This window comes from Impatiens glandulifera, chromosome 1, assembly GCF_907164915.1.
Source record: "Impatiens glandulifera chromosome 1, dImpGla2.1, whole genome shotgun sequence".
Taxonomy (NCBI): domain Eukaryota; kingdom Viridiplantae; phylum Streptophyta; class Magnoliopsida; order Ericales; family Balsaminaceae; genus Impatiens; species Impatiens glandulifera.
In genome coordinates, this window is record NC_061862.1 from 143,951,667 (window position 1) to 143,976,478 (window position 24,812).

The 24,812-nt window shown below is 28.4% G+C and overlaps 1 protein-coding gene across 2 annotated transcripts; it reads left to right on the forward strand.

The window, feature by feature from the left end:
• The first annotated feature begins 451 nt into the window (after window positions 1–451).
• LOC124920003 (SUN domain-containing protein 4-like) lies at window positions 452–3,252 on the forward strand. 2 transcript variants are annotated; one of them, XM_047460387.1, is made up of 5 exons: window positions 452–683; window positions 989–1,199; window positions 1,548–2,677; window positions 2,821–2,906; window positions 3,002–3,252. In XM_047460387.1, the coding sequence occupies exons 2-5, from the start codon at window positions 1,037–1,039 to the stop codon at window positions 3,234–3,236; spliced, it is 1,614 nt and encodes a 537-aa protein (XP_047316343.1). In that variant the 5' UTR covers window positions 452–683; window positions 989–1,036; the 3' UTR covers window positions 3,237–3,252. The 2 variants fall into 2 exon arrangements, with proteins under 2 accessions (XP_047316343.1, XP_047316344.1); XM_047460388.1 differs by lacking the exon at window positions 452–683 and adding an exon at window positions 1,307–1,482 and having other exon boundaries at window positions 1,057–1,199.
• Window positions 3,253–24,812: the final 21,560 nt, after the last annotated feature.

The following is a 24,812-nucleotide window of genomic DNA, read 5'->3' on the forward strand; positions in this document are numbered from 1 at the left end:
ATTATATAATATATTTGATTTTTATTAAAAAAGTAATTAGTATAAATTTTGTATTTTGATGACATCAAATATTGTAACCACTCACTTTTTATAATTTAACTTAATTTAATTTATTAATTAAAATATAATTATTTTTTATTTTATTATTATATTTATTAATAAATTTAAGTTTTTTATATAAAAAAATGACACCTCCCTAAAATTATAAAATACTCTTTATTTTAAATTATTATTTTTAGTTTATATTATTATATATTAATATATTAAATTCTTTTATAAAAAATATTATTACTTTCAAATAATTATTTTTAAAAAATATATATATAATCAAATTTGACTTACCGACAATATGAAATGTTTTTTTTTTTTTTTTTTATATTCCCGTTAAAATTTGACTCAATTGTGAACTCCGACAAGAAAGAACTTTCTGGTTGTTTCTAATTTTACTGTACCAGTCGTAAGGTCTTGAGAGAGAGAGAGAGAGAGAGTTGGAGAGATTTCTCTCTCTCCGACTCTCCAATTGTATACGAGTACAATTCCGCGTGTATATTGAATAAAAGGAGAATAATTGGCGCAGGGTTTAAAGGCTTTCATCTGCTTTCGGTCGATTTCCTCGATCTCAAGAATTTTTGTTAAAGTTAATTTGCTTTTGAAGATCTGCGCTTATGCATAGGGATATTCAGGTTACCATTTTCTTTCAAATTTTTATTCAAAACTGTAAACCCATGTTGATTGATGATTCCCAGATTTAGATCCTTGTGCTTTTGTGTTTGATCATCCTTATTTTCATTCTTTCTTACTGTAAATCTGCGAAAACCGTTTCATTTTCAGCTTTATTATAGTCTTTGTTTTCAAGGAAACATATTATTACCTTATTTTAAGAAACACGTTTCACATGAGCATTGGTGATTGGTCGATTTCCATGTGATTCAGACTTTACTCACAAGCAAAACTTCAAGTTCTTATAATATATGCTTTCGATTTGCAGGGCTTCTCACTTTCATTCATTCTCAAGCTGTTTTGAGATTAATGTGCGATGCAGAAATCACGTAAATCTCTTCTGCAAAAGAGAGCTTTGGAGAAGATTATTGATGCAAAGAATCGATTGTTTACTGTTTCTCTGTCTTTGCTGTTTCTTTTCTGGGGAATTGTCTTCTTACTGACTATATGGATCAGTCATGGTGATGGATATGATCATGGTGAGTCTTGGTTGATTAGTATTGCAATAGTTGATTCTCTTTTGGTTTTACTATGACAGGAATGTGTTAAATCAATGTATTTCATTTGGAAACACTTTTGTATCCAGATCCAGATGATAAATAGCCATTCAAGTCTGCTCAATTGGACACCATCTTCGGCTGGACCTTTTTTAGCCGTATCTGGATCTGGGTTTGAGTCGTTTGACTAAGTTTAAGATACACTGTTTCCAAATGGAATCTGGATGAGAACACCTGATGAAATGCTGTTTCCAAAAGAAGTCTTGTACATACTTTTTTTGCTATGATTAACAAAAAGATATTGATAGTCCTGTTTTTTGTTTGATGTAGATGGATCTAACGATTATTTCACGACTTGTGAGGCTTTGCAAGAGGTTGAGGATGGATTTAACCAGAGCTCATCTCCTTTAAATGAAATCAATATTCCTGTAATGGATGCCATGCTTAAGGAGTTTGATGAAAATCAAAACAGTACAAATGGGGAAGAGAGTAATATTGATTCCTCATCTGAAAATGATGTTAATCCCATATTAGACAAAGTTCTTCTTGAAAAGGATAAGGTTTCTCGTACAGTGTTTCCTGGACTTGATGAATTCAAGACTACTGCGTTTAACTTCAAGAGTAGATCCGTAGCCGGTAAAGTTGGAAGTATAATTCATCGGCTGGAGCCTGGTGGTGCAGAATACAATTATGCATCATCTTCAAAAGGAGCAAAAGTTCTTGCTCATAATAAAGAAGCAAAAGGTGCCTCGAGTATTTTATCGAGAGAAAAGGATAACTATCTTCGTAATCCTTGTTCAGCCGATGAGAAATTTGTCATCATAGAACTTTCGGAAGAGACATTAGTGGATACAATCGAAATAGCCAATTTCGAGCACCACTCTTCGAATTTGAAGGAGTTTGAATTGCTAGGAAGTTTAGATTATCCAACACATTCATGGGTAACACTTGGAAATTTCACAGCTGGAAATACTAAACATGTTCAAAGGTTTGTTATTCTCGAGGAGCCCAAATGGGTGAGATACCTTAAGTTGAATATTTCTTCGCATTATGGCTCTGAATTTTACTGTACTTTGAGTTTTCTTGAGGTGTATGGTGTGGATGTTGTTGAAAAAATGCTGGAGGATCTTATATCGGTTCAGGAGCAGAAACAATTAACAACTTCCCAAACACAGTATAGTGAGGCCGATGGTGTTGATTTTGTTGATGGGAAAAGTGAAGAAGTACGTCGGCAACAGCAGATGGGTAGAATTCCGGGTGATACTGTTCTTAAGATTCTGATGCAAAAAGTTAGAAATTTGGACATGAGTTTCTCGGTTTTGGAGAATTATCTTGAGGAATTGAATTTGAGAAATGGGAAGATTTTTGCAGAATTTGACAGTGATATTGAGGAAAAAGGTGTTATTATGAAGCAAATAAGAACATATGTGAAGAATTTGATTGATACAAATGAAGTTATGGTAAGTAATCTTTTCTTTTGAAGTTTGGACTTGAAAACATTGATAAATTTCAAAATATAACATAATTGGACATATATTTATACATTTTTTCGTGACATTGTTATAGAAATCTGGTTAACTTCCTTCGTTATCTATTAATGTAGAGAAACAGCATCGACGAACTTGCTTCATGGAAACACGATGTATCCAAGCAGTTGGACAATATAATAAGGGATAATGCCGCCCTCAGGTGAGTTTTTATATATTTTCAAAAATCTGGAACCATTCGAAAGAAAAACCCGAATAATTTGATTTTTGAAATTTGTGTGGTTAATTTGAATGCAGAGTGGAGATTGAAAAGATTGGAGTGGATGAGATGCATATGCAGAATAAGGAAATGGTGATCTTCTTCATATGTACAGTATTTGGGGGATTAGGGTTTTCGATGGTCATAATGGATTGTATATTTAGAATTGGAAGTAAATCATCATCATCCAGGAATTTTTGTTGCTTTGGCTCTTCATCCTGGGTATTTTTATTGCTGAGTTGTGTTATCATTGTCATTATCTTATCTTTATAATTATGTGGTAATTACTAATTTGTTCTCTAGCTTGTTGTTAATTCAAAATAATCTCATTTTAGCATCATGTGGATGTGTATTTTGTAAGTTTAATAAGAGTTTGCAATATATCAAATAAAATCATCTAAAATATAAATTGCATTGTTAGTTGCTAATATGGTTATAAGATTTCATTGAAACTTTAGTTGAAATATGGAAGAAAAAAAGTTCCAAATTTTATGGGAAAAAAATTGCATAATCAATTAAAAAATAATTATTAGAAAACAGTTCAGGGTGTTCATCGGTTCGGTTTTCGAGTTCTTCGGTTCGGTTTATTTGAATTTTTTTTAGCCAATTCGAAAACCGAATTCGAATAAATTTTAATTAAACCGAACCGAATTCGAATTTTGGATAATTCGAATTCAAACTGAATTCATTTTTTTATTCATTGAAACTAGCATAATTCAAAATAAATTGCACCAGCCAAGAATTGAACCCGAATTTATACCGTGGCAGAATATCATTCTACTACTAGACCACTGGTATTTTTGTTATTATTAAATCTTGAGTTTAAAATATTTTAATATGATTATTTTGAATTTTTTCTTAAACTAAGTTTAGAAAAATAAATAATAAAAAAATAAATTCGGTTTTCGGTTTGGTTTTCGAGTTGAAACCCAAACTCGAAAACCAATTCGAAAACCGTATTTGAATTCGAATTGATTTGAAATTCGATTCGAAAATCGAAAATGAAATTTGAATTCGGTTTATTCGAATTCGGTCAGATATTCGGTTCAGACCAAATATTGAACAGCCCTGTTTTAGGGCTGTAAAAATAATTGAACAAAACTGTTCAAAAAAAAAAAGTAGTGCTAAACTATTTAAGGGTTGGTAAAAGTGTTTTTAGTATAAAACAATGTTGCAATATGGATAAAAATGTTGCTAAAGACTATTTTTGTAAAGAAAAAAAATGTTTCGGTTATGTCAAGACTTACATCCATCATAATTAATGTTTCTTTTCTTAACCCTTTTTTCTTAATAGTCTAATTATAAAGGAAATTCATGGTTGATATGAGTTTCTTTAAAAAAAACATGATTAATTATATTCCGATGGGAGTTACATCTCCTTTTCATGCATTTAACACTTTATAGGGATATTTTACTATTGTAATAGTTCCAAATCTGATTCTCCTTCCCATGATATTGCTAGGAATCGAAACGATAACTTTTGGTCTCATAAAAAGTTATTTTTATGAGTTAGGACAGACCAAACTTTAGAGATAACTAACAAAAATAAATAAATAATAATAATAATTAGTAAGATAATAAAATGTCAACCTAGTAGGTCAATTTTTTTTCTAATTAATTATTATATAAGAATTCAATCATTTATCAATAATAAAAAATAATTTATGTCTTTTAAGTGAAGATAACTCGATATTGGATATGTTGGATTTGGAGAACAATAGGAGAGATATAAAAAAAATGATTTAGGGGTTTTAGGTAGCAGTTGGAAAAGATTTCTGTTGGCCGGAGTTTGTACTGTTTGATCGACTTCAAACATTAACAACTTGTTGGTTATTTCTGGGGCTACGTTATAAACGGTGAGGATATATTTTTTGGGTCTTCTAAATCAGTTGAAGTGAAACCACAATTGCAGAATTAATAAGGTTGGTTAATCTTACTCTTTCTACTCTTTGTTGTTATTATTGTTAAGATTGTTGTGTGATCTTAATGCAATTGATTAGTGACTCTAGTTTATATCTAGTGAACTCATGTTTGTAACCTTGTTGATGATAATTGATTGTTAAGTGGCCTGACTGGTCTTGTGGTTTTACTCTCAGTTTGAAGAAATGTTTTCCACGTTAAAACTTTTCTTGTATTATTGTTTTGATTTCATTCTACTTTTCTTATCTCTTATTCTCAGTTAATTAGGAAAAAGTTATGTTTTTTAAAAATACATATTCTCATCAAAGTGGTATCATAGTTTGATTTTATTTAAGTATAAGGATGGAGGCTAACACATCCAGAATGGTAAGCTTTTATGATTCTAATTATAATATCTGGAAAGCTAAAATGGAATATTTATTGTATGTGATTTTTTTTATTTGTCAGTTCTCTTCAACTAAGCCCGTAGAAAAAGTGTGGATGATTGAAATTTTTTGCACAGACAACTATGTAGTTATATTCGTCAATGGGTTGATGATAATGTTCTGAAACATGTGATTTCTATTTAGGTATGTTTGGATGAGTGGAATTGGAATTGGAATTGGAATTGGCATTGACATTGGAATCCCAATTCTAATTCCATGAGAATTGACATTGAATTACAATTCAATTCCTATGTTTGGAAAAATTATAAAATTGTAATTCAATTTCAATTCTTATGTTTGAGAAAATTATAGAATTGTAATTTATCCCAATTTCTATGTTTGTAAAATAAAATATAATAAATATAATTAATCAAATTATATAAATTTAATTTAATTCTCTTTTATTAATCCAATATAAACTAACTATCTTTCACTTCAATATATTTTCTTCATTTTTACTACGTTGATTCAATTACAGTCGAACACGTTTCTGACACGTTTAACACGTTTTTGACATGTTTAACACTTTCAACATATTTTTCACATTTTTAGTACGTTTGAACACGCTTTTGACATGTTTTGATACATTTAATGCCAAAACGTGTTAAACGTGCCAAAAACATGTTAAACATGCCAACATGTGTTAAACGTGTCAAAACGTGTTAAATGTGTCAAAAATGTGTTAAACATGTAAAAACGTATTAAATATGCAAAAACGTGAAAAATGTTAAACGTGTGAAAAACGTGTTGAACGTGTCAAAAACATGATAAACGTGTTTAATGTGTAAAAAACGTGTTAAACGTGTCAAAAACGTGTTAAATGTGCCAAATCTGTGAAAAACTTGTTAAACGTGCCAAAACGTGAAAATGTGTCAAAAACGTGAAAAATGTATGAAATCATGTTTAACTATGTCAAAAACATGTTAAACGTGTCAAAAACGTGTTAAACATGTCAAAAATATGAAAAACATATTAAACGTGTCAAAAATGTATTAAACATTCTAAAAACGTGAAAAATGTGTTCAACACGTCAAAAACGTGTTAAACGTGCAAAAAACGTGAAAATGTGTTAAACGTGCCAAAAATGTGAAAAACGTGTTAAACGTGCCAAAAACATGAAAAAGGTGTTAAACGTGTCAAAAACGTGTTAAACTTGCCATAAACGTGTTAAACGTGTCAAAAATGTAAAAAACGTGTTAAACGTGTAAAATACGTGTTAAACGTGTCAAAACGTGAAAACGTGTTAAACGTGCCAAAAACGTGTTAAACGTGTTCAACATGTAAAAAATGTGTTAAACGTGTTCAGCATGTTAAACGTGTCAAAACGTGAAAACATGTTAAAACGTGTTAAACGTGACATAAACATGATAAACGTGTTTAAAGTGTGAAAACATGTTAAACATGTCAAAAACATGAAAAACGTGTTAAACATGTTAAACTTACTCAACTAAAAAAAATATCGGTTCAATGTTTTAACATACTAAATCCAATAACAAATATTATCGATTGAAAACTTTAATCGTGTTTTAAATAATAAAAAAACAAATTATTTTGTTGTAAAAATATATATATATATATATATATATATATAAAAATTAGAACTACAATTCCGACCTAAAAAGATTGAAATTGAAAACTATCAAATTACACTATATTGAATTCCATTAGAATTTTAATTCCAATTCCAATTCTTAATATTAAAGTGTCTACCAAATATAATAATTGGAATTGGACCATCCAATTCAAATTCCAATGCCAATTCCAGGGTTACCAAGCACACCCTTAGGGTATGTTTGGATGGGTGGAATTGGTATTGGAATTCTAATTACAATTTTATGAGAATTGACATTGAATTATAATTCAATTCTTATATTTGGAAAAACTATAGAATTGTAATTAATCCCAATTCCTATGTTTAAAAAATGTATAATAAAAATAATTTTAATATATATTATATATTTTATTAAAATATTGATTTGACATAATCAATTAGAATAAGTTAAAAGATTTTTTAAGTTTCAATTTTCTTTAAAAAAAATATCGGTTCAACATTTTAACTTTATAGATTTTTAAAAAAATATCGATTCGACGTTTTAACTTTCTAAATTCAAAAACAAAATATTGTCTCAAAATGTTAACTTCTTCAATTAAAAAATATATATTAGTTCAAAATGTTAACTTACTAAAAAAATATTGGTTTGATATTTTAACATTCTAAATTCAGAAAAAAATATTGAAAACTTTAATTGTGTTTTAAATGATAAAATATTAAGTTATTTTGTTTGAAAAAACAAAAAAATAGAATTAAAATTCCGACATAAAAAGAATGAAAATGAGAACTATAAAATTACACTACATTGAATTCTAATAGAATTCTAATAGAATTCTAATTCCAATTCCAATTCTTAATATTAATGGATCTAGCAAACTTAGGAATTGGAATTGGACCCTCCAATTCCAATGGAAATTCCAGGCTTACCAAGAACACCCTTATTAACGTTCGTACTCTTTGGACTAAACTTGAAGAATTGTATGAGAGAAAAAAGGTAATGACCAATTTTTTTATAAAGCAATTGATGTGGTATGAAGTTGGTTCTCTAATTACTGATCACTTGAATAATTTTTGTGGTAATTATTAATAAATTAGAGGCGATGAAACTCAGCTTTGATGACGAAATATAGGGTTTATGTTTACTTGGTACTCTGCCTAATTTATGGGAGACTTTTAGAACAACTCTGCCTAATTTTACTCTAGATGACGTTCTCTCATTGAATTTTGTAAAAAGTAGTGTGTTGAATGAAGAGATGAGACTAAAGACACAATATTGTTCTTTACAATAAAATGTCTTGGTTACAATATCCAGTGGAGAAATAAATGGTGAGAAAGTAATCGTAGCAAATCTTGTGGGGCTTCTAATAATTGGGCAAATGTTGAGTGTCATCATTGTGGCCTAAATGGTCATATCAAGAAAAAATGTTTTAAATTAAAGAAGGAGAACAAGAAGAAAACTCAAAACACACCCACTACTTCCAACCACAAAGAAGGTAAAAATCATAATGATGTTGCTATTGTTGATGATTTCCTTACTATTTGTTATAGTGATGTTGAGAATGTTAATGTGTCTTGTGATGAGATAGATTTGATTGTGGATAGTGGTGCTTCTACTCGTGCTACATCACAATGATATTTTCTCATAATATGAGGCTGGTGATTTTGTTATTTCTCGTATGGGCAATACTGGTCAAGCTCAAGTGGTTGGAATTGGTAATGTCTGTGTTGAGATGGCCAATGGCACTATTCTTGTTCTAAAAAGTGTTAAGCATATTCTTGATATTCATTTAAATCTTTTATCGGTTAGAGGATTAGATGATGAAGGCTTTTGTAATTTTTTTTCTAGCGGTGAATGGAAACTTAAAAAGGGATCAATGGTTGTTGTTAAAGGTAAGAGACTTTCGAAATTGTATATTGTTCGTTCTGGAATATCTAAATATTTTATCAACACTTGTGAAGTTGATTTTTTCTTAGTTGTGGCACAAATGTTTGGCTCATATTAGCGAAAAAGACTTAGCTATGTTTTCTAAGAAAAATGTGCTAGTGCAGTGTTAAATGTGCACTTGAAGAGATGTCCAGATTGTTTGGCTAGAAAACAAAGACGAGTGTCATTTAGATCACATAAATCGAAAAGAAAGTCAGAATTATTATACTTGGTGCATTCTGATGTATGTGGGTCAATGAAGTCAAAATCACTTGGTGGTGCATACTACTTTGTAGCCTTCATTGATGACTATTCCCGAAAGGTTTGGAACTATACATTGAAGACGAAAGATCAAGTGTTAAACACATTCAAAGTGTTTCAAGCCTCAGTTGAGAGGGAAACTAGAAAAAGGTGAAATGTATTCGAACAGATAACGGGGAGGGTACATTGGACATTTTGATGAGTATTGTCGACAGTAGGGTATTCGTCACCAAAAATCGCCTCCGAAAATACCACAGTTAAATGAGTTGACTGAAAGAATGAATAGGACACTAGTGGAAACGGTGATATGTGTGCCTTCATAAGCGAAGATGCCAAAATACTTTTAGGGTTAAGCATTGAGTACAATGGTACATGCGTTAATCTCACACCATGTGCTCCTTTGAACTTTGATGTGTCAAACCATGTTTGAAGTGGTAAAAATATTTCTTATGATCATCTTAGAGTATTTAGGCGTATGACTTATGTGCATGTTCCAAAAGATGATGAGAGGTCAAAGTTGAAAGACAAGACCAAGAAGTGTGTTTTTTGAGCTATGGACTGGATGAGTTTGGATATCAGTTTTTTTTATCTAGTTAATAAGAAGCTCATTCGTAGTCGTGATGTTGTATTTATGGAGGATTATACCATTGAAGATATCGACAATGTAGAGGAGGTTGTTCTCACTCATGTAAATGAGGAGATTGTTGAAATGAATCCAAATCCAGTTGATCCTAACTTGATAAGCACCAACAAAGATCGAAATGAAAATTAATGTATGGGTTTACATTCTGGTAATCTTTTAAATACTAATAATTTTGTTGATATTGATTTTAGCAGTGAAGCTAATGCTGGAAATGACAATCAACAATGGAATGGAAATGTTAATGAGTCAATTTCTTCTAATGAACCAGTCTACTCGAGAGAGACGTCCTTCAATTAGATACCCAGTAAATGAGTATGTCCTTTTCACCAATACTGAAGAATCCGAGAGTTTTCAAGAAACATTGGAAAGTGAAAATAAAAAGGAATGAATGTCATGGATGATGAGATGCAATCTCTTCGTGTGAATAACACTTTTAAGCAAACAAAGATGTCTAAGGGAAAGAAGGTTTTGAAAAATCGATGGCTTTATCGGTTGAAGAATGATGAGAATACTTCATAGCCTAGATATAAGGCTCGGTTGGTTGTAAATGTTTCTCGCAAAAAAATGTATTGACTTTGGCGAGATCTTTGCTCCTGTGGTGAAAATGCAATCTATTAGTGTGGTTCTTTGCACCTTATTATAGAGGTTGAACAAATGGACGTTAAAACATCCTTAATGTCATAGAAATTTAGAAAAAGATATATATATATATATATATATATATATATATATATATATATATATATATATATATATATATATATATATATATATATATATATATATATATATATATATATTGAGCAATTAGAGGGTTTTCAAGACAAACGGAAAGAAGACTGTGTTTACAAGTTAGTGAAAAATCTTTACGGTTTGAAAAAATAAGCACCACGTCAATGGTATCGGAAGTTCAGTTTAATTATGATTGAACATGAGTACAAGATGAACAAGACCGATCATGATGATTTTATTGTTCCCCTACTCTATGTAGATGATATGCTGATTGCTGGAAGAAATATTTCTAAAATCAGTGAGCTAAAAAACTTTAAGCAAGTCGTTTACCATAAAAATTTTGGGACAACACGTCAAATTCTAAAACATTTTTCTTTTAAGGTTGTATTTTCTGGAGGAGTCTATTGAAAAATTCAAGCAAATCATCAGTTTTGAAACATTTTGTATTATTTTCTCTTCATTTTTTATTTCTTGTTTTAATATTTTTCTTTATATCTAATGTGTATTTTGTAATTATCTTTTTCTATAATCATCAAAGTCTACAGTATTGTTTTGAAATATATATATAAAAAGAACATTATAATCAAACCTTTTAACTATTACACAAAATTTGTTGAAATAAATGGAAAGCATTTAACATATACAATAATAACAAGATTAAGTAAATGACCGTTTAAAAATAAAAACCGTTGTATAAATCTCTTTTTATACACATCTTTTATATATATATATATATATATATATATATATATATATATATATATATATATATATATATATATATATATATATATATATATATATATATATATATAATGATATTCATATCGGTGGCGAATGTGGAGAGGATAATGCGGCATGTGGTACCACCACATGGCAAGATCGCTAACGATGCGAAGGAGATTGTTCAACATTGTGTCTCGGAACTCATTAGTCTGATAACTGCGGAAACTAACTGTCATTGTCAAAGCGAGAGTCATAGAACGATCACATTCTGCGGGCCATGGCCAAGCTAGGGCTTGATGACTATGTTAACACACTTTCCCTTTACATTTTCCTTTATTGCGAGGTAAAGTCATTGAGGATGGTCGTCGACTAGTAATTACTTTTGGGTCGATTCTAGGCCTAATTGGCCATGTGGTTTTGCAGGCCCTTATTGGGTCGCATGAACTGTTGAATGTGATGAATGGAAAAGAGGAAGGGACCCTAATGCTGCTTATGGAGCAGGTCCAGGTCCAAGTCATCTAGGCTGACAACCTAAACAAAAGAGAGTTGATTCAGATTAAAATAATTTTTAAACAACAATTTTGTTGTAAACTTTACCTCTTTTTTTTCTGTCAGTGATGGATTATGTAAATTATTTATTAATATATATTAAAAAAAACAATACTATAATTAATTAACTTTGATCAAAAGATAATCTAGAGACAATCCCTAAAATCAACATAGATTTCTGGAGATCTTTGAGCTTCAATTGTCCTTCTTCAGCCCAATTCAACCCCTTTAAATTTGTTAATGGACCTTCATTAACAAAAGAATGAAAACATTATTAAGAAATCAACCAAATAAGTGTAGATAAAAATAATGATTTGATGAAAACTTACCTGAATACACCTTAAACCCTATAGCTCTATATAAACCTTCATAGAAATCAACTTCTTTAACAGCTACTTCGTATTTTAATCTTTGCATAACTCGTTCATTAAAAATTTGAGAGAGTAAAAATAATGTTATTTAGGGTTCAATAACTACTGTGAAGTTTTCCTTTGGGTTGTGTCCTTTTATAAGTAAATCACTCTATTGGGCTAATTTGTTTTATTGTTTAATATTATAATATATTTATTTTACATTTTTTAATATTTTATATTGTAAAATTTATTTTTGTTTATTTGTATAAATTTATTTTAATAATATTAAATATTTTATATCAAATTATAGATAAGTCATTAAAATATTGGTCAGTAATATTTTATTTAAAAACACAATTAATATTATTTCTACTTTAAAAAGTATATATTAAAAAAATTATTAGAATTTAGTTGAGATAACGACGAAAATATAAAGTTATGACTTATTAAAGTAGAATGGACTATTTTATTTTAATAATATTTTGTATCAAATTATAGATAATCATTAAAATATTGTCCATTAATATTTTATTTTACAAAAATAATTAATATTATTTATACTTTAAAAGTTATATATTCACAAAAAAAAAATTAACAGAATTTAGTTGAGATATTTCAAATATATAAAGTCATGATAGGTTAAAGTACACCGGACTATTTCAGTTTAACTTAATCTTTGAATTTTTCAACTAATAATTAATAATGTGTTATAATTTATAATTATATTATTACCTTATTTTTTTATAAAACTAAAATACAACAGTATTAATTTACTTAAATAATTGTTATTGTCATTTTATATTAATTTTAGTTTAAATAGTTATATTTTAATGATTAAATTATATTTAATATTTTTTATGTATAATAAATAACACATTATCACAAATTACTCTAATAACTTATTTTTTAAAGAGTAATTATTATGGTTACAAATAAAGAATCATCAAAATTAATATAATTAAGTTTCGATTATATTATAGATAAAAAAAACACCAAAAAAGAATAATGTATATATTTTAAAAAATATGCAAATATAAATAATAATTTTTATTATAATAATAATTTTTCAATTTTCAATTAATTTTTATACATAAAATCTATTTATGTAAATAATTCATAATTTAGTTCAAAATCATTTAATAATTATTACATAATAATATTTATATTTAATTTTTTAAAATTAATTAAAATTATTGCAATAAATGGAAGATAAGCACAAATTAGTTAGCTCTTAAGTCAAAGATGAAAATGTATTATGTTGATGGAACTCTTAAGATGCCAATATACTAAAAACTATATTTTGATGCCAATATACTAAAAACAATATTTTGAAAGATGATTGATCCAACTAATACCTACATATATTTTCATTTTCATTATTATTGTTATTAAATTATAAGTTAATTAGTAAATAATAGTATTTATTTATTTTTAAGTAATATATTGAAATTCATTAAAATATGCATATCTTAAAAAAATAATAAACTATTTATTTTTATTTTATTTTTAAATCTAAATTTTATAAATTATTTAAATTATGAAAATTAAAATTATTTAATAATTCTATAAATATTGTACAATAAATAATATCAGTAAAAAATATATAATAAAATTAAAATTAAAAAGTAACAAAACATTTTAATTTATATCATCATTTTAATTGAGTAAAAAAATGACTTTTTATTCATAAACTATATATATATATATATAAACAAAAAAACACAAAATATAAATATACACAACTAATATAATTTTTTATATTTCATACTAAAAATGTAAAAATATATATAACTTATTAAAACTCCTTTTTTAAATAATAATATTCCTGCCTAAAATAACAAAATCATGAATTAAATTTAAAAAAATATATATATTAAATTGAAATGTTAAGTAATTACTTTTAAGCGTTGTAATAATTTCTTGAATTTAAAAAATAAATAAAATAAGAACTCTTTATATAAAAGTTTTTTTTTATCTTTTAATTATATAATATCATTATAAATTTAGATTATTATTATTATTTTATTAAACTACAAGATAAATAGTAAATAATATTAATTATTTAATATAATGTGATTATAAAAATTAACATTATTACAATTACATACAATTAATTAAGAATAATTATAATAAATTTATATAATTACAATAATATATCAACAATAAGATTTCATACATTATCAAAATCCTTTCATTTCATAAACCACCAATAAAGATCAATACGACGAAATCTATATCTGAATAAAACTATAAAGATAGAAAGAAATGATGACATTTATGCTCCTTCAACCATATATAAAAATAAAAAATGATGACATATACTGTTATGCAACGAGCCAACAAACATTAAGGATTGAAGATGATAACATCCAGGGCCGGCCCTGGGTAAGTCCGGCAAGCCCTCGGGTTAGGGCAGCCTACTCGTTAAAAATATTAAGCTATTTACTAAAATCTATTATAATTTTAAATATAAAATGGTCTAAAACTTAAATTTTATATGGTTATGGGTTCAAACCTCACAAAGAATATTTTTTTTATCAATTTTTTAAACTTAATTTATGTTAACAAAAAAATAAATCGACTTTTTTTCTACTGGGGGCTGGGCAGCCCAAACCTCGGGGCCGGCTCTGAGAATATCTACTATGCAACCACCTCTAAAGATGAAAGATGACAACATTTAAGGCTATATAACAGCCGTTAAAAGATTGAAGATGGCTTCTACGGTTATGTAACAATCGGTTAAAGATGAAAAGATTATGACACTGCAACTAATGTTAAAGATCGAAGATGTGACATCTACAATTATGCCATCAATGCTAAATATCGAAGGTGTCGACAGCTACGACTATGAAACCACTACTAAAGATCGGAGATGACGACAACTACATATATGAAACCACAACTAAAGATTGAAGATGACAACATATGATGCTATGCAACCATAACTAAAGAGAGAAGATGATGACATCTACATCTATGAACCATCGCTAAAGATCGAATATGGCGACATCTATGCCTATGAACCATCACTTTTCATTTCAGATGACTTATATCTATTCGTGTCTACTTGTTTGATGCCGTTTTTCAAGAAATCAACTCTCTTACCAGCTCTATCAAAAATAAAATTTGTTTACTCAACCACTTAAGTTGAACCCCTTGAGACATGGAAATGCCTTGAACAAAATAAGATTCTTAAAAACATTTTGTATAAATTTTAAAACAATTTTCACCTTAATATAGAGGTTGAACAAATGGATGTTAAAACATCATTTTTTTCATAGAAATTTAGAAAAAGAGATATATATTGAGCAATTAGAAGGTTTTCAAGACAAACTGAAAGAAGACTATGTTTACAAGTTAGTGAAGAGTCTTTAGAGTTTGAAAAAAAAGCACCACGTCAATGGTATCGGAAGTTCAGTTTAATTATGATTGAATATGAGTACAAGATGAACAAGACCGATCATTGCGTTTTTGGGCGAAATTATTTACTAATGATTTTATTATTCTTCTACTCTATGTAAATTATAGCTGATTATTGGAAGAAATATTTCTAAAATCAGTGAGCTAAAAGAGATTTTGAGTAAGTCATTTTCCATGAAAGATTTGGGACAGCACGTCAAATTCTTGGGATTCAAATTATCTGTGATTGAGATAACAAAAAGTTGCATTTGTCACAAGATATGTACATTGAGAAAGTTCTTTGACGCTTCAATATGGACAAAGCTAAAGTGGTGAGTATTCTTTTAGCTTCTCACTTTAAGCTTAGTCATACTGGTTGTCCTTCTATTGATGATGAGAAGTTTTGTATGAAGAACATTCCATATTTTTCAGCAGTTAGTAGCCTTATGTACGCTATGATTTATATTAACCCTAATATAACGTATATTGTTGGTTTGGTGAGTAGATATTTATCAAATCTGGGAAGACAACATCGGGAATTCGTGAAGTGGATTATGAGATATCTTCAGGGAACGACGAATCTTCAACTAACTTTGGGATGTGAGAAATCTATGTTAATTGGATATAGTGATTTAGATATGGCCGGAAACTTGGATAATCAAAAATCTATTTCAGGATATATGGTGACTTTTATGGGGGAGCTGTGAATTGGCAATATAAATTGCAAAATTGTGTTGCTTTTTCTACTAACAAAGCCAAGCTTATAACTACAGTTGAGGCAACAAAAGAGTTATTGTGGTTGAAAAAATTCACAATGAAACTTGAGTTGAAACAAGAAAGGTACGTCTTATTTTTTTATAATCAAAGTGCAATTCATCTTGTAAATAATTCTTTATTTCATTCAAAGTCGAAACACATTAAAGTTTGTTATCACTGAATTTATGATGCTTTAGATGAGAAGATGTTAGAACTTGAAAAGATTCATACATATGATAATGGATTAGATATGATAACAAATGTGTTGTCACAAAACAAGCTTGAGTTATATCGCTCGGTTGTCGGGTTGACATTGCCCTCCAACCAGTCGGTGGAGGGAGTTTGTTGTGTTTTGTTCTCATAGTTTGAGAGACCCAAATTTATGTGGGCTTTATTTAGGCCCACAATATATAATGTGAAGGGATATTATTTTTTATTTCGGTTAACTGGATTTTGAGAATAATAAGAGAGATATCAGAGCAAAAACAGATTCAAGGGTTTGAGGTAGTAGTTGAAGAAGATTTATGTTTTCCGTAGTATGCATCGTTTGATTGACTTCAAATGTTGATAGCTTGTTGGTTATTTCCGGGGCTACGTTCAAAATGGTGAAGATCTATTTTCTGGGTCTTCTAAGTTAGTTGAAGTGAAACCAGAATTATAGAATTGATAAGGTTAGTTGATCTTACTCTCTCTACTCTTTGTTGTTATTTCCCAAGATTGTTGTGTGATCTTGATGCATTGATTTGTGACACTAGTTTATATCTAGAGTGAACTCATATTTGTAACATTGTTGACAATAATGGATTGTTAAGTGGCTTGATTGGTCCCATGGTTTTTACTCTCAATTTGAAGAAAGATTTTCTAAGCTAAAACTTGTCTTCCATTTTTGTTTTAAATTCATTATGTTTTACTCATCTCTTATACCTAATTATAATTGGGAAAGCGTTCTGTTTTTTAAAAATACATTTCCAATCAGAATAGTTACTAAATTAAATAAAAATATAAAAAACAATATGTCTAGGGCAGCCCAATAGTGAGGGTTGTCACCTTTTTACCTAGGGACGTCAATGAGTATTTGTATACCCGATATACGTGGATATTCGATGACCGAGTTCGGGTTGGACATGGGGAGTCATAGAATGTACCAGATCGGGTTCGGGGATGGGGAGTATGCGAAACTTAAATCCATCACCCAATTATATTAATAATAAAAATAAAATATTTTTTTAATTTTGGGATAAGGTGACTTTTCACATGCCTAATCATAACAAATATCAGAATAAATACATCATTTATTTTGCTCTTTTCCACTCCCCTCAACTTTATTTTTTGAATATTCAAAATAAGATTATTTATCTCTAATGAGTTATTATTTTAATCTTCTAACCTTCTTTAATAACAAAATGTTATTTCTCTATTTTCATTTTTCATCTTCAAAAAACTTATTTCTCTTTTTTCATTTTTCATCTTCAAAAACACTAATTTCTCTATATTCATTTTTCATCTTAAAAAACTTATTTCTCTCTTTTCATTTTTCATCTTCAAAAAAAACTTATTTCTCTCTATTCATTTTTCATCTTAAAAAAACTTTTTTAAAATTTTCCTTCAATCTTCATTCTAATTTTTTTCCAGTTATAGTAACAACAAAGTTGTTATCTCTTCAACATATACTAAGTAGGTAAATAATTGAGTATGTCATGTCTTTATGTTTTCAACAACATTTTCAAAATTATGTTTTCTTTTCTTAAATCTCTACAATCATATAAATATTTAATCGGGTAATTGGGTACCTATCAGGTTCGGGATCGGGTAGTAAAATGGAAATCAAGTTTGTGGATAGGTATTTTACTACTTAGCTGTTAGGGTACCAGTTTTCATCCATAGTTTAAAGTTTTCATCCATAGTTTAACCACATTAACTATCTTAGTGGGTTAATCGTGTGAATACTTATACACTGAGATTGCTCATCGATGGAGTATTCACACTAGTATGTGTAGGGTTCCACATCACAAACTCTTTACTACTTTCAAAATCCATTTTAACTTATCAAGAATGATTACCAACCCAATAGAATAAAACAAATTCTTCACCTTCACTTTGAATATAAGGTTTTAGTTCCATTTTGACTTATTATAAATTATTAAGTCTTATTAAAGTGTGAACACAATGTAAACGTCACACAATATTCTTCTTGAAGGGTTTAAAGGTTTCTATATTTGATTTATATTAAAAATAATTAAATTGATGTGAATTAAAATACATATATAAATAAAAGATTTTAAGGTCATTTTATGTGGTAGCTTACTTTGTGTATTTATTTATTTTTTTTTTTTACTTTTTACACTTATTTTATTAAAAGAAAAAATTAATGATATGTGAGTGTTGAAAAAAATGATACGAATCTGAGACTAATCAATATAAAGAAGAGATAAAATATCAACCAAGAAAATACGTAAATAACACAAAATTTACGTGAAACCTAAGATGGAAAAACTACAAGAAGAGGAGGAAATAATTCACTATGGTTAAAATAGAATATTAAAACTTAGAAAGAGAAGAATAATGACAAATATTTTGTGTGTCAATAAAACTCTAACTAAGACCATATATTTATAGGTCACATAACTAGGCATGGTGGTCCCAATATCAAACAGTTATGATTTTATTTTATTTTATTACACTACGAGCCTAAGCCTAGCCTCGATTAAAACTCATCTGTGTCACCATAATCTAACAATCTCCACATTGACACGGATCTAGTATGTCAAAAGAAAAAATGATCCTCAAAATATAGATAATAACCATAGTAGTCTCCACCTCTTCCAAAATCTCTATGGGCTTCAATAACCAAGAACAACTAAGTTCGAGCAATGCTCAAACTTAGCAGTGGGGAGCACCTTTGTCATCATATCAGCAATATTATCAACAATACTAACTTTGCTTACATCAATATCAACACGAGCAATAACATCACGTACAAAATGATATCGTACATCAATATTGTGCTTAGTTATTTCATGAAAATATTATTTTTTGTAAGAAAAATAACACTGTGACTATCACAAAAGACTGTCATCATTTGTAAATCCTTCTTGAGCTCCCTGTATAGTCATTTAAGTCAAATAAGTTCTTTACAAGCTTCTGAAATGGCCATGTATTTTTTCTATATAGTAGACAACGCGACTGTACTTTATAGAATAGTTTTCCTTCTAATCGCACAACTATCAATAAATAAAACAAAACATGTAAGAGATATTCTTCTGTCAAGATCGCTATCATAATCAGAGTTGACATAACTGACAACTCCATCTCTAGTCCTATCAAACTGTAGGTGAACATCTGTTGAACTTTTTTAATAACGTAAGATCCACTGAACTGCTCTCCAATGCTCAATACCTAGATTTGCTAGATATCTACTAACTGAACTTAATGAATATGCCAAATATGATCGAGTACAAACCATTGCATACATAAGTAATCCAACTATACTAGAATATAAAACTCGTGACATATACTCAATATCCTCATTAGACTGAGGTAATATAGCAAAATATAATTTAAATTGAGTTGTAATGGAGAACTCACATGATTAGCATTATTTATATTGAATCGACGAAGGACTTTCTCAATATACCCTTTCTATCTTAGGTATACTTTTCTAGCTAGTCTATCTCTAGAAATTTCAATTTCGTGTATTTTTTTTTGCAACTCATAAATCTTTCATATCAAACTCTCTATCAAGTTGCATATTTACCTTTGTTATCTCCTTTTGATCATTAACCGTTATCAACATATCATCAACGTATAGAAGGAGATAAACAAATGATCTATCGTTATAAATTTTAAAATAGACACGACTATCAAAATCACTCCTTTTAAAGTTATGAGTGGTCATAAAAGAATCAAATCTTATATTCCACAACCTTGACGATTGTTTTAAACCATAGAGAGATTTATTCAAATAACATATGCAATCTTCTTGTTCTAAGACTGTAAATCCCTCAGGTTGATGCATATAGATTTCCTCATCTAGATCTCCTTGTATAAATACGGTCTCCACATCTAGATGTTTAAGCTCCAAATTATGCTTTTCCACGATGCTAACCACATCTCCGAAGAAAACACGTTATTAAAATCAATCCCTGAAATTTGATTTTAACCTTTCACAACTAGTCTTCTTTTTAAATATTGCATCTTCAATGTCATGTGTACCTTCCTTTCTTTTATACACCCACTTACAACGAATAGTCTTCTTTCCATCGGGTAATTTTACGAGGTTCCCTATACCATTCTTATGAAGATATTCCATCTCTTCTTTCAAGACATTCATCCACTTATTTAAGTCATCACAAGTGAGTACATAATAATATGAAGAAGGTTATTCATAAGAATCAATATCTTCTATAACACTCAATGTATGAATAACCAAATCAACTTTATTGAGTCTTCTAGGAAGTCTAATATCATGTCTAAGAATGTAAATAGCAATAGAATATTGTGGTGGTGCATACAATGGTGAAATATGATACAACTCTGGTGTAGTTGAAGGTAGTATTACAGGTTTAAATTCTAATATTCTCTCAAACTTCACATGTGTACTAGATTCTTGTTGAATCTTATTACCAGAAATGCTAGATTCTTGTTGAACCTTATCGCCAAAATTGTTAGATTCTTTCGGAATTTTATCGCAAAAGGATATAGAGGATGTAGCATGTAATATAGGTGTTTCATCGAAAGTAACATCTTGACTAATTATTACTTTTCTAGTTTTTCGACACCATAGCTTGTACCCAGTTACACTGAATTTATAACCGATGAAAATATACTTCACAGATCGAGCCTCCAATTTTCCTTGATTAATATGAGCATACGATGAACAACCAAAAATTCTCAAATCAGAATAACTAGAAGGAATATCATACTTCTTACGGAGTTTGTTAATTAATTATAGTTCACGAAGAATAGTTGACAAGGGAACATGCTAGAGTTGCAGCTTCAACCCAAAAAGACTTTGATAAATCAATATTAAGGAGCATACAACACACATTCTCCATCAAAGTTCTATTCACCCTCTTTACCACACCATTTTGTTGTGGATTTTTAGGTACTATGTGGTGCCTTACGATTCCTTCAGTTTTGCATAAAGAATAAATTCTTCAGAACAGAACTCTAAACCATTATTAGTATGCAAATATATTGGTTTTATTATATGTTTCTAGTCTTTCACTCCTTAAACTTAGAGAACACATCACTCTTTTGCTTCAAGAAGAAAGCTCAAACTTTTCTGGAGAAATCATCGATAATTGTCAGCATATAATAAGCACCTCCAATAGGAGGCACCATAGACGGTCTCCAAATATCATAGTGAATATAATCAAGTGTTGTTTTAGTATTGTGGATGTCTTTAGAGAATTTGAATATTTTCTTTTTTCCGAGAATAGTGCTCACAAATCTTGTCATTTTCAAGAAGTCCTCGTTTGCTAAATTCAATCATGTCATTTTCACTCATATGACCAAGTCTAAGATGCCCCCGTCTTTGTGACATCGTCATTAGATAATAAAAAGCAGGTGACAACAGCATCGCCTAAAACGGTAGAGCCTTTCATAAAACATGTTATATTTTCTTTCACCCTTCATCACAACAAGAACACTTTTACTAACCTTTATCACTCCACCTTCAGTAGTGTACTTGTATCCTTTTAAATCGAGAGTACTAAGAGAAATTAGATTTCTCTTTAAATTAGAAATACGTCTTATATCACCTAGTGTTCGTGTAGCTCCATTGATTTTGATTGGTCTTATACCCAGGACCTTACAGAATGAAATGTTTCACATTAATACAATAACTTTGGAAACTGTATCATAGGTTGAAAACCAATCCCGATTGGGACACATATGATATGTACAACCATAATTGAGTATCCATTCATCTTGAGATATCGCATCACAAACATAAGCCATAAAGTGTTCATTGTCTTCAGCTTCGGCAATACTAGATTCACCTAAATTTCCAGCCTGCTTTTCAGTCGAATTACTACCCTCTTTCTTACCTTTATTTTGTATCTTCCAACACTCAGATTTTATGTCGCCTCCTTTCTTGCAATAAATGCAAGTCTTCCAAGATTTTCTTGACTTCGATCTCTCTATCTCATTACTTTTTTTTAATCATTTTTCTTGGGTTCTTCCTCGATAAATCCCTCTACTGGACCATTAAAATGACTAACAAGACGTTTCATCTTCTCCTCCTTAGAGAATAATGCATTATAAACATCATTAGTTGTGATAATATCATGACTAAATAACATAGTATCACGAAACATAATATATGATGGGGCAATAAACACAACAAAATTAAAATTAGATCTTCATTGTCATACTTGACTTCCAAGACTTCCAAATCAGCAACAGTTTCTTTAAATGCTAATAAATGTTCTTGTAGAGGCGTACCTTCTGACATACGATAAAAATATAATTGTTTCTTCATATGTGGTTTACAGGTAGATTTTTTTTTCATACATAGTTGTTCTAGCTTCAACCATAACCCAGTAACACTCGTCTCCTTTAGAACACCTTGTAGAACATTGTTTAACAGATGTACATGTATATGAGACATAATTTTGCGATCCTTCCTCGATTTCTCTTCTATTGTCCACAAACTATGAATTTTATCAAACTATAATAGAGTTTTGTCCAAATCTATCTAAGTGAGAAAACCTCGCATCTTTATTTGTCATAAAGAAATTAAATCAGGTGTTGTGATCCAATAACAGAATATCGTAATTCATACTTGACATATCTGAAAATAGATATAGTCTCAGAATAAAAAAAATGCCCACAACTCTGATACCAATTGTTGAAAAACAAGATATGAATTTAAGACTAATCAAGATAAAGAAGAGATAAAGTATCAACCAAGAAAGCATGTAAATAACACAAGATTTACGTAGAAATCTAAGACGGGAAAAATCATGGGTAGATGTGGAAACAATTCACTATGGTTATGTTTTAAATAGAAGATTACAACTTAGAGAAAAATAATAATAATAATAAATATTATGTGTGTCAATAAAACTCTAATTAAGAACATGTATTTATATGTCCCATAACTGGCTTAGTGAGCCCAATATCAAAAAATTAAGATTTTATTTTATTTTATTATATCGCGAGCCTAGACCCACCCAGATCAAAACTCATTTAGGTTACCCTAATCTAACAGTGAACTTATTTGGTACATACTATTTTTATATAAAAGAAAAATGAACCAAATAGTATTTGGAAAAAAAAACATGAATCAAAATACTAGCATTTGATCAAAACAATTATAAAATAAAATAAATTTTATAATGTAATTTAACTATATCTTTAATATTAAATATTAATAAAAATCACAAACTTTTTATTTTGACAATTATAAAATAATGATTCATATTGTCATAATGATTATGATAAAATTTTATTTAAAAAGGGTTAAAGAAATGTTATTCATTTTTTTAACTTAGAATTTTTAGAATTTTTAAGTAAATTTAAAGAAATATAATATTTATGGTAAAAAATAATAAAATTTAACTAATTTAATTAATAAAATATAAATTATAATGAAGACCGGTCACCACTTTCCACTTTAATGCAAAATTTCTTAAATTCAAATGATAAAATAAAGACAATATCAGCTTCTTTAAAAATAAATATTTTGTCAGAATTTTGATCTCAATCACGATTTCATAACAAAATTGTAAAATTAAATTTAAAGTATTTTTTGGTAGTTTAATATTATGATTTATTTCTTTCTAATTTTTAAAGTTAATACGAATATAATATCATTACTAGAGCTAGGCATCGTGCATTAACGTTCGTATTTAACTCGGACAAGTCGTGTTAGACTTTCAATCGTGTCGTGTTGTGTCGTGTCTAAATCTTATGCGTGTTGTATCGTGTTTTGATTCACTCAAAATATTATGATTCACGGACTCTTTCGTGTCGTGTTATTCGTGTCCACAAATTTATTCGTGTCGTGCTAACTTGTGTTTAAATTTGTGTTTTATGTTATTCCGACTAAATTTGTCATCACACTCATGTTAATTATTTATTATTTATATATATATATATTAATTTATATTGTTAGTAAAAATTATAAAATATGATTATTATTTTTTTAAATTTATTTTTAAAATTAATTTAATAAATTAAATATATTAAATTTATTTAAAAAGTTATTTAATATGTAAAATGTGTAAATAAAATTTTTAACTTATGATTTTATAAATAATAATTTGAATGCCAATTATTTAAAATGTGATTTAAAACATATAAATAATTATTCAAATAAAATAGTTAAATTTGTTGTTATAAAATTATTAATTTATTTTTAAAAAAATAATATATTAAACTAGTTAAATATGATATATGAATTTTATAATTTTTAAAATATTAGATAAGAATTTATACTTAATTATTTTATAAGGTATATATGATAATTGTTATTATATATAATTAAAAGTAGTGGAGATTTTTTATGATGAAATATAGTTGTTTTTTTTAATGTTTTATTAACTTTTAAAATTTTGAGTGGTTTAATATATTTTAATTGATTTAGTGAATATGTAATCAAT